At 38.8% G+C, this 11,915-nt stretch overlaps 1 protein-coding gene across 1 annotated transcript; it reads left to right on the top strand.

Moving 5' to 3' along the window:
- The first annotated feature begins 526 nt into the window (after nucleotides 1-526).
- LOC139740386 (tektin-like protein 1) lies at nucleotides 527-7,078 on the top strand. The gene is made up of 5 exons (XM_071650980.1): nucleotides 527-922; nucleotides 4,312-4,416; nucleotides 4,979-5,440; nucleotides 5,804-6,013; nucleotides 6,896-7,078. The coding sequence occupies exons 1-5, from the start codon at nucleotides 527-529 to the stop codon at nucleotides 7,076-7,078; spliced, it is 1,356 nt and encodes a 451-aa protein (XP_071507081.1).
- Nucleotides 7,079-11,915: the final 4,837 nt, after the last annotated feature.

Consider the following 11,915-nt stretch of genomic DNA (forward strand, 5'->3'; position numbering starts at 1 on the left):
CTTCTTCGTGGTTATAATAGTAACAACTTATTCATGCGTGCAGAGGTGAAAGCGAAATACACAAAGCAAAACAAGCTTCAACAAAAGATTGCAATGTTGGAGAGGCGAGAAACCCATAGACAGGCCAATCGCGTTCGATGTCTTGTACAAGGGAAGTGACGTGTTCTATTGACTATCGTTCCACGCGAGTGGTCGAGACGATCCCATGACAACAGATGTAGCAACAGACGCCGCCTCTGTGATTGCGTGGTTGCTGCTTGCATTAGCTCTAGCAGTCCCACACACACAAACACATGCATCGTGCACGTATTGTACATGGATAATACCGGGTTGGACCGTGTGGAGCTCTCCTGCCTAGCACCGAAAGCATTGTTTTGAACACGCGGGATACAAAACACCGGTTCCCGCTACACTGTATCCCAGCATCAACTAACATTGGTACCCAGGAATCCAACATTTAACAAGGTTTAGTATTTTTCAATATGATAGAGTGAAGAAAACTTCAAAGGAACACCAATTTTTCAAGATGATGGCCACACGTACACGCACGCAAATTCCCCTGGCTACCGCCACGGTAGGACCGCAGAGCTGGAGCGATGCCACCGTGAAAGAAATGAAGGTGTCGCAAGCAGCGGTGGACAGAGCTGACAAAGTTCAAGATGTTGGACGTTCATTAGACGCTTTGCCATCGCTAAGAGACAATTGTGCTCAGCAAAGCAACACAGTTGTACACCAATATGTCAGAGAAACTAGGGTGTCACTCGTCAAACTTCGAGACAGCTTTTTGGAAACAAACGAGGAGGTCAAAAGTTTGCTGCGAGGCAAGGAAGCACTGGAGAAGAAGTTGGAACATATTCGAAAGGACATTTCACTCAATAAAATGAGCACAGAAGTCAGATGTACGCGACCATCGAGGGAAAAAGTGAGTTTACTATTTAAGTACTTGCAATCAGTGGTCTATATGAATATCTTTATCGAAGGGTTCTAGCGCTAGTCAATTGGAATTATTCGTGAGGTATGACTGAACCTGAGTAAAATGGTCTCCATGTGCCATATGTGGCGTGTTGTATCAAGCCATCCAACCACCAATTTACCAAGGACTACGTCTACGACTTGATTCCTCGATGACAATAGTCATTGCAATTGCAGTAAAGAACGATGAAATAAAATTACTCTGAATTAATAGACAAGGTTTGTAAAATTGTAGCCTACCTATTGATAAACTACAGCCTCCTGGTTAACTAACAGGAAACCTTTTTGATACATTTCCAATTATGACAATAAAAAAGACAATCACAAAGGCAAACAATAACCTGTTGCTTGTTGCCGTCCAATGCCATTTTTGTTTTGAGCCTTCTTTGACGAATCTCAAAAACCTGCACCAAGGTTTGACCTCCCGTGCCAAAATTTGACTGCTCGCAAAAGCATCCCCTGGTTTGTACACATAGCAGGTGGTCAAATTTTGGACAGTGTTATGGTCAAACTATGACTCTGAGCTGCTTGCTTTACATGTTGTTACTCCTCTGTGTTTTTAATCCTTTCCATGATTACGACATGTTATCTTTGTGTGTCTGGTACTGGTTTCTGTATAGATTTTCAAAAGTTTTTACATGTACTGATGATGTAGGTGCTTATAGCCTCACTGTGACCCACAATTCCATGGTACCACTCACCTGTTTCTACTAGTGGACTACACTAGTTGGGTAGACTCCAGGATATTACTTTCTAGATACACAATGTACTGTATTTGTTGCTGATCACATTCTTGGGACCTTTTCTGTGCAAGCATCAAAAACTCCAACACTGGAAAATTCAAGAAAGTATCTTGTCAGATCTCAGACAGATTGTTTTCCTCTTTTGCAGATTACAGAGAGCGGGAGAGCAAGTAATATTTGATACACATGAATGTGATGTCAGTACATGTAGGTCCTTGTGGAAATTTGATGGGGAACCTTGTGTGTCTGATAGAATATACATTATATTCACTGGATCAATTAAGAAATATTGACATCGCTATATCAGTTAAATTCATGTAATGACAATATTCCAAAGGAGACTTTTCAAATATGCTTGGACCAAAAATATAATATTTTTAAAGAGAACTGTTGAGTTCCAAGTTTTTGTTATTCAACATGTCGTCAGGTGGCTGTATTAATATCTTAACATTAATAACATTTTGGTAACACCACCTTGATTGGAAACAGATGTTAAGATTCCGCATATTCCAAGAAAACAGAACAAGTCAAACACTCTATTCTCCAGGTTCAGTTAAATGCTTGTTGCTTCATTTGATATTTTTCTACAGACAGAAATTAAGGGTTATGTTCTGGTAATAAAGATAAAGATATCAGAAAATGGGGTGAAGATTAAAAATACCAAGATATTCAGTACTGAAATGAAATAATCTGCACAGAGTAGATTGAAGTGTGCTTAATCTATCTGGAAACACTCTTGAAATCTAATGGCGTATGTACATAAATTATTAATCAACTCTTCAAACTTTTTGCTGTCATGGATTCTCTGTATTTATGTACAAGGTAACTTTATAATGTGCCCTGGATATTATAGAAACTGTACAAGGCAACTTTATAATGTGCCCTAGATATTAAAGAAACTGTACAAGGCAACTTTATGATGTGCCCTTGATATTAAAGAAACTATTAGCTTGCACTCAAAGTAACAACGAACCTGTTGGTATATTGACCATGTAATTCTTCAACTGTATGCTGCACAGAGCAATAGAAAGCTGTCATCTGGCTCATAGAGCCATTGTTGTCATTTAAGCACATTGAAACACAGTAAGTCTTCATTTGTGTTTGTTAAAGAAGAGTGTGCAATCAAAGTAATATGTATGAATGTTCAAGCATTTACAATCCCTTCCAGCCACTCTACACCATTGTTGGTGCTTACAAAGTAAGTGTCTGAAGCATAGAACACTGGACAGAGTTCAGTTTTTTTTCCCCTGGCAGCAATCCTACCCCTTTCCTAAGTAAACAAAGGATCACTTAGCTGCGCTACGCTTTGGTTAAAGATTAGACAAAGGATACTGTTCTGCTTGGCAACAAAGTTTCTACACAGTTGTCATCAAGGCTTAAATTGTCATTGATACGCTGCTCTAAATGACTTACATGTATAGTCTGTATCTCTCTCCCTTCTCCCTCTTTCTCTCCCTTTCTGTACGTTGTCTTCCTTCTTGGTTGTACGATTGGGTCTGTTCGGTTCTTACATGAAATTCAAGCCCAAATTACTTTTGATTAGTGAGCTCTGCAAGAAATCATGATATTTCTTTAAGCCTTTCTTTTCCATGAGTGCATAATGCAACTTCCAAAAGAAAAGATGTTACATGTACAGGTATAAATGCAAATTTAGAGCACAATTGATATGACAGCCATAGGAAGATATACAATGTTTTCCACATGATGACAGCTACTGTATCATCTGATGTATGTCTATGGCAAAAACATGTGAATACCTCCCAAATGTCCTTGTGTTGCGCACAGACATAGAATATAAAGTTAAAAATCACATGAAAGACTTGCAATGATCATAGCAGTATAGACTTCTGTTACCGAATACATATTTAACCATACTGGTTAACAAGTCTTCGCTGCTATAAACTAGCAGAAAAATGTATCACAAAACCTGTGGGTGATGAAGGACTGTGACCCCAAGGTATAGCTGTCTGCCACAGTGCATGCATAATGATAGTATAGTGACAATGATATTTTTGAATGTCGGTAGATGTGTTAAAGTGTACGTAGGTACACTGTATCAAGTGTTTAATAATAAGCCTGCCGCACACTATACGACTCACGACTACGACCTTAGGACCATAAGACCCAGTCATACGACCTGCCAACGCATACTATACAACCTGACCTTACAAGTGGACTTACAACTGTCCTGTCTTCAGTACATTTTACCAATGAATATTAAAGCGCTTGCATTTTACTGTATTGTGAATGGCTGAATTAAAGCCCCCACCGGTCATAGAAATTCAATATGTCAAATCTCTACGACTGGTGCTAAGACCCAGTCGTACCTGGAAAATGGCAAGACTGTGACGTCACACTTCCAATCTTAAGGTCGTACGAGCGGTCGGATCGTATAGTGTGCGTCGGGCTTTAGAAAGAGAAAGGAACAAGTGTGTTAGAACATCATGCTGCGACTACAATTATGATGATTTGATTGACTGTTTAAGAAGACATGGATTGAACAAAGAAGTATTTGAGCAAACCCTAGCAAGCCATTCATTTTGTCCCCTCTAATGTGTATTTTCATCTTTCATATCCTCTTTTTCTGTCTTCTCAGGAGCGAGACGGGGCAGACAGCCTGCTGGACAAGGAGCTACGTCACCTCTATCAGCTGAAGAAAGCTCTGGAGTTGCAGCTACGCTCTGTCCAGAAGCAGTTGCAGGTAAAATTTACTTGGCCAGCCTGATTATTCACATAGGACACAACATTATGGATGCAGTTTTTCTCATTTTAAACTATTTGCCATAATGTATTTCTAATTTACTCTGCAAGCCATAATTTTCTTGGTGTTGCATATATATCAATTTGCTTTACTTTTTTTATATCACTGCTATACACAGTATCGTTTGTGTAGAACTTTCAATGCATAGAATTGTTCACTGAAATTATCTTCAAAACACTTGCCCATCAACTAAAATCATTATACAATATCAGGAAGGGAAATTATTCCCTGCACTGTGACTTATTGGTAGGTATTGAATACAATTCTGCTGTATTACTGAGCTTTTGTTACCTTGTGATATTTAGGCAACGACATTGCAGATAACATGAAACTTAGGCATATACAGCTGGGCAGGTTTGCCATAACTACACAATGATGAACCTAACGCAAAGGGTCACTGCTGGCAAACAACAATCTCATCACCTGTCCAAGGTTGTTTGGAATGTTTTAAGCTATGCATTATGACATTTGTTGTCTTTTTGTTTTTCTGATTCTGTCTTAGGTCTTGGACCAGTCCCGCAAACGCCTCAGCGCAGTCATCCAGGAGAGAAACAGAGTCCTGGACCTCCTCTGCCATGCTGTTTCGTCCGTCAATGGCCGTGCCTCCCGCAACAGTGGCCGAGCCTCTCGTCAGGAGAAGACCATGACCTTCGGTGCCAATGGCATCGGGTACACCCGGCAGATTGACATGAATGCCAACGACCTCTTGGGTCGTGCTGCCTCACCGCAAGACGGTGCTGCTGACAGACAAGGCTCCAAGACGCCACCGCTGGACCCGCTGGGACCGTTCACACCGGAGGCAGCCGCAGCTATCGCCCAGGCACGGGAGGCGCGACAACGGTCCCAGGTCTTGCGGAAGGAAATCAGGGATGCCATTGAGAACACGGAGCAGCTGCAGCAGGCTGCTCACCGCGCCGTCAACGACGGTATGAACCGTAAAGTTGCCGAGACAGTTACACTGAAGGTAAGTCTGATTGGATTAACATGTCTCAGTAAAAGTCCAAAAGAGTAGCAGTTCAGATGGGTCACATTTAAGTAATCACATTTCCTTTGTGTCAGATTTGATATACTTCTAACAAAGTGTTTATCACCAAAAATGATTTCAAAGAATTATGAAGATTTCTATTCTATCATTTTCATGGTTTCACAGAGAGTGTAAGATCTTTGTCTTAATCTATAAATGCTTTTATAAAGCTACTAAGTAAGTTAAAAGATAGCAAACAAACAAAGAACCAAGAACTTGATGCATAGGAAAGAGTGAACCCTCAGTGGCGTATTTGTGGTATAAAGTCTTTCACACACTTACATTCTCAACTTGTCACCACAGCAACATCTGACGGTAGCGTCCGGAGAGAACCGACATGCAATTCACAGGGCCCAGCGCTGGTATGATGCCACTGAAAAGGCCCTCGGCTACACCGTGGGACCAGAAATGCAGTCTGACCTGGAGACCCGGGAGAAGCTGACACGCCCCCTTGTACGGGTATACCAGCGACACCCTGGCACCAACCTCCCAGAAGCCCAGGACATCATTAAGGTACGTAAAGTCAATGCAGTTTGTGATGATGATTGCCATCATGAAAATATTTTGGGTCCATGTGGACAATGATCTAATGACACTTGAACATAAATTTCCACATTTAGAGGTCACATTCCCCCCCCCCCCTGCCATGAACATTGGTAACAATTATTTCAAGCACAAAACTCAGGGAATAACATAAGGTCACTTGGATAAATGTGATAATCATGTGTTTCTGTTACATTGAGATGTCCTTGTTTATGGTACATGACATTCAGTATTTCAGCAACTCAGAACATTTCTTCATCAGGTAATGTGGACTGCCTGTCTCTACAAATATTGAAATTGCGTGAGTAGAAATTGTGTGCTTAAAGTAACTATGGAATGCCTAACCAACGCGGCGAAGCCGAGTGGGTTTAGGCTAAATTCCATAGTTACCTCATGCACACTATTTAGATTGATGCACGAAAAGACATGGGCATCACCTGTTTAGTAGAATAAGGACAAATGCTTTGCTAGAAATCATTTTTTTTTTTTTTTTTTACATAAAACCTGATTGAAAATTAACAGGATAAATTTCTTTTTGGCTTGCCATGATGAAAATCATGCATAAATTACTTTAATGCATCCGGTAATAACTGGATTAATAACTTGATGCACATTTAATTTACTGGGTGCATGGTTTGCTAGATAATAGGCACCTCTTACTGAGAGCGCAAAGGCCTGCTTAGTGTGCTAATTAACTCTGGCTAAAGTGCACAATAACATGCTTACAGTGGCTATCGTCAGTGAGGCAGCATAAAGCCAGTAAACAATAACACAGGTCTCGACCAATGAGATGGCATGATTTTCGCTACTCGTTCTACAAAGTTTAATGTACCTCTTTCTTCCCCATCACAGGGGGCTGCCGGTCTTGACGAGTCCTTGCTACAAACCAGCCGCAACATCGGCCTTCTTCAAATGGCCCAGTCTCGACTCCAACACGACATCCGCCACAAGCAGGCAGGCGCCAGCGTGGACTCCTCCATCGTCCGCATGCGCCGCCGCCTTGCCAACCATCGATGGGTCATGGGCAGCGTGTAGGACTGGATGTGCTCTGTCCATGTAACCTTTTGGCTCTCAGTTTATTAACTCTATACAGCATCAAACAGAACTTGAATAAGATGAGAGTGTTAATTCTTCATCATATTTTTTTTCCCCAGCATTGCAGCAAAATTGACATGGCATTGAAAATCATGTCAAATAGAAAGAAGAAATTAAACAACTATTTTTTTTAATATTTCAGGTCAATATTCAAATTCATATGAAACTATATGAGAAGTAAGATTGCATAAGGAGAAGAAAATCATTATCTCCTCTTGACATCTTGCATCTTTCATCTCATAGACAGAGAAAAAACCCCGATCATTTACTGTTGGTAAAGTGTGACTGATCATGTAACTGAGTACTTCAAACCATTTTGGCTGAAATGCCAACACCGAAATCAATCACAGTAATAGAAAACGATGCAATAAAATATGATGATAACTTTTTAATGTACATTGAAAAATGGATGCTAGTAAAATCTGCATGCCATTGTGGTAATCTCACAATTTTCTGTTGTGAATTCTTGAATGTCATTGATTTCACCATGTCTATTAAAGGCATTTTGGTGTCTTTAATTCTATTTTATATATCGTCGCTGGGGCGACAAGACCTCGTGTCTACAAAATGTCAAATGTTCAGGAGAGCCAGAAAACATGGCGGCCAAAGCACTAGAGCGAATGGGAAAGCCTTTCCTTTGACATGCCATGCTGCTGGCTTCATTTTTGGAGTAAGACAGTTGGGATTTGGACAGGACATCACTTGACCCATTATTTGACCATTAATCCAAAAAAGTCATTTTCACCAAAAATGCAGATACAAGGTCTTGTCACCCCAGCGACGATATGTAAGTGGGAGGGATCATGTGATATGGGTTGTTAGGTCGCAAGATTTTGGTTGTTGCTCAGTTCGCCATAGTTGAATATCAATTAACACGTGTGACATTCCATCAGTGAATACCTGCTTCAGAGGATATCAATTTTGCATTGAAATTATTTAATATTTAACAAAGGAAAATACATTAACCTCTTTGCTAGGTCTACAAATCAGTGTGATTTCTTGCATTCTCGTGTTTTTATACAGAGTTACACATATAAAATATATAGTAGAGTCAGTTATTGTCATGCCAAGGTATGCCCTCTGATTAGATTCCAAAATTAAGCCATATGAGAAGCATAAATCAATATACAAAACAATTAGTGTTTGGTATGCTCTTCCCATAAGACTCGTAGTGCTAATGAAATTACAGAAATAGGACATTTCTAAATGCAATTCAGAATGATAAATGAAAACAAGTTTGAGCAAGCTTCAATCTATTATCATATGGACATCTGTGGACATCACAATGTAATATGACAAAGGTGGGTTCTTGTGCTTCATATTCTTCGATACCAAGCAAAGAAGATTTTAAACTTCACCAATGTGCATATAAGTAGACATAATTGCTTTTGAGTGTAAGGGAGATGGGACACACACACAGAGATGGGGCGGAGTATATCAGGGTGAGCTCTATACTTGTCTTGTATGGCATCACTTTCCTTGTTTCGATTTGGCACCAGTCTTTGATACACACCGTGATACATTGCAGTTTATGAGTCTTGCAGTTTTGCAGTTCCTGCACAGGTACTTCTTGAGGGACTAAAATGCTTAACCCGCTGAGGACAAGCTGATTACCATGTATGCGATAACATACTCTTTCCATCTGACACCTACCCGAGTGTACTTGGGACTAGAGTTCAATGGGTTAAGAAGATACCAGGCCTGACAATCAGATTCCGCGTTAATTTAAATTGTAGCATACCACTATCTCTCCTGAAGATTTCTTGCTTTGTGATCATAGAAGGGGTTTATGTTTTTTCTTGAGAAGTGCTGTTTCATGCACAAACTGGTATATTGTTGTTGTTTTTTTCTACATTTGATGGAGAAATGGATGAATGTTTTTGCTGTGAAGGTAAATGAGCTACAATTATCAATGTGTTTCCTCTTCAAAAACAACAACAAACACACACAGAATTTACCTAAAAGCACTTTAAAACCTGAAAACCTCTACTGACGTTAAAATCGATCAGTGTCATAATCTCCCGAGAGCCAACCCACATTCATTTAAAGCAATACATGTACTAACCAAAAGTGAGCTAAATAAAATGAGGTTCCTAGTGGGTATTCTTTTGCAACAGCTTATCATCCAAGGCAACCAACCCCCCCCCCCCCCCCCAAAACAAAAGTAGAAGAAGAAGAAGAAGAAGAAAAAAAAAAACTAAACTGCTTTAAGATTTCAAGTAGTGATGGATTTGCCTACGTTAATGTGACTTGTACCAACTATAAATTCATTCAGAATTCAGATGGAATATTTGATTATGATTTGAAGCACCTGCTAAATGTGAACCTTGTGGTTATGATATAAAGGAAGGAAAATTGCTCAGCTAGAACTGATGCTACCATTCAAAAAGAGCACTTTTTTTTTCCTCCTCAAAAAGTAAGAGATTCAGAATTTGACACCAAAGTGTCATAGTTTTATTCAAACCATTTATGCTACATAAAAATTGCATGAGATGATTGCATTATTGTTACATGGATATGATCAACAGTGAGAATATAAGAATCTAATCATGGTATAATACATCTAGAGTGTAAAACTTGTAGAATACTCTTATATAGACATATTAGATATATACTACTGAGTTAGTGTGTTCTGCCCAGTTGCACTGTAGCACATATCGTAACAGACGCATGCACACACCACACACACTATGTTATCATGGGGCATTATTTACTTTGAGTCATCCTCAATTATCAAGGTCTGGTTTTTTTTAATATATTGTCATATTTAAAAGCTTAGTTTGATATGCTTAACCTAATTTTCAATGTTGCTTACATCTGCAGAACTTAACGGTAAAAAAAGATGCTCAATGAATGATCAGTCTTAAGTTATTGAGTATTATGATATATGAAAGGTTTTTGGTTGCTATCAGGTCATTTATGTGACCAAATTGTACTTATTTTTTCTTTTGACAAGAATGTATAATAGCTGTAAACTTTCTAGTGTATGATCTTGACATAAAAAACCAACATTATTAATATTAGTGATGTGCTAACATAATACATTTTTTTTTCTTTGTCAATAGGAAATTAGATAATGTACATTGCCATATCACATTATGTGCCTATAGTCAGAATATTTCTGAAATTTTGCCATGTCTTGTAAACTTGCTGCTGCTTTTTATTATACATATCTCTGTACTCTTGGTTAATATGGAGACATATGTTTCCGTCCTCTAGTCGTGCATGTGCTAATCTTCTCTTCCGTCCAAAATAACTACGCTCTATCGATCTGTAAAGAAATGGAAAATGTATCAAGCCATATTCTTTGTACTTTCTATGCATGAATTTTGTAATGTGCTTTCCAGAATGTGTATATGCAATTATGTAAATGATGTTCAAAGTGATGTGACATATAAATGATGGTAATTGAGCCAGTGGTTATCAAACTCATCCTGTCAGATTCAGACAAAATATATTCATTTCATCGTCAGTATCGAAGATCATGTCACTTATCTAAGGAAAAGAATTGTGGAAAATAATTTGCAATGGTTAATTTACAACGAAACATGGACAATATCCATGATTGCAGCTTACTTGTTCGCACAGTTAAATCAGGCAATTTAGATTTTATTGGCATATCGGTGTCAAGTCGAGTTATCCTGTATCATAGTAAGAAAGCATGTTGTACCAGATCCATCAATATTTACTTATCAATATTGAAATACCATAAATGATATATCAAGTGCTTTTTTTTCAAATAGATATCGGTCACGTGTACAAATCTGAGGTTTCCTAGCTCACCATAATGTCTCGTTTCAAATTTTCACTACCACAACGAATTTGCAATACTTGTTCCTTATGTTTCTGTGCAGTGCATACTGGTGACAATAAATTCTATTGGTATGTAAAACAAACAAACAAACCTCAAGCAAACTAAAGTGTATTTTGCATGTGTGCTATGACTGTAAGATGGTGTGAAAGGGTGAGAGTAATTTGGTGTGACTTGTTATCAACATGAAAATTAGTTTAATCATTTACAGTATGTGTTTGAATGATATGTGTGTATGTATGTGCACATGTGCGTGACTCTGTGTGTGTGTGTGTGTGTGTGTGTGTGTGTGTGTGTGTGTGTGTGTGTGTGTGTCAGAGAGGGAGAGAGAGCTTGTAGGGAGTTGAAAGAGGGAAAATGGAGGAAAGGAAAGGGTTAGAGAGGAGAGAGAGAGTGAAGAAAGATTTAGATAATGACGGGAGTAATATTTTTTATTCGAATTAATGAAACTCTTTAATGATCTTCTGATCTTAACATGAAGTGAAAAAAAACTCACAAAAAATACCAAAACGTGTCTGTCACATCAATTTCAAACTAGCAATGGCTAGAGGGGAAAGGATGATATCGCTTCACTTTCACCAACCAAAAACAGGTTTTAATTTTTGTGTGGACAAAGCCTTTTAAAGATACGTAAAGTTGATGACACCATCACTGAAGAACGTATCATCGAAAGTGGTTGCGGCTAGTCACTGCTCAGTAAAAACATGCACACTAAGTTCAGTTATTAAGTCGGATTTTGTTGAAACTCTGATCGCTAGATTTTACTCCTTTTACACGCTTGTCAAAGTACAACTGAACTCTGGGAGGCATAACACGTAAGTGCAGAGAGGGAGTATATAACATAAAACCCGTCAATGTATGTAGTACAACGTTTGGAGCTACAGTTATAAGAGAAAAAATGGTAATGTATATTGGAATGTGCGGTGTATTACATTGGTGTCCAGTCAATCTAACGCTCAGCAACAA

Source organism: Diadema antillarum, unplaced genomic scaffold (assembly GCF_040938485.1).
Source record: "Diadema antillarum isolate AM-2024a unplaced genomic scaffold, OU_Dant_1.0 seq00000850_RagTag, whole genome shotgun sequence".
In the NCBI taxonomy this organism is placed as follows: Eukaryota; Metazoa; Echinodermata; class Echinoidea; order Diadematoida; family Diadematidae; genus Diadema; species Diadema antillarum.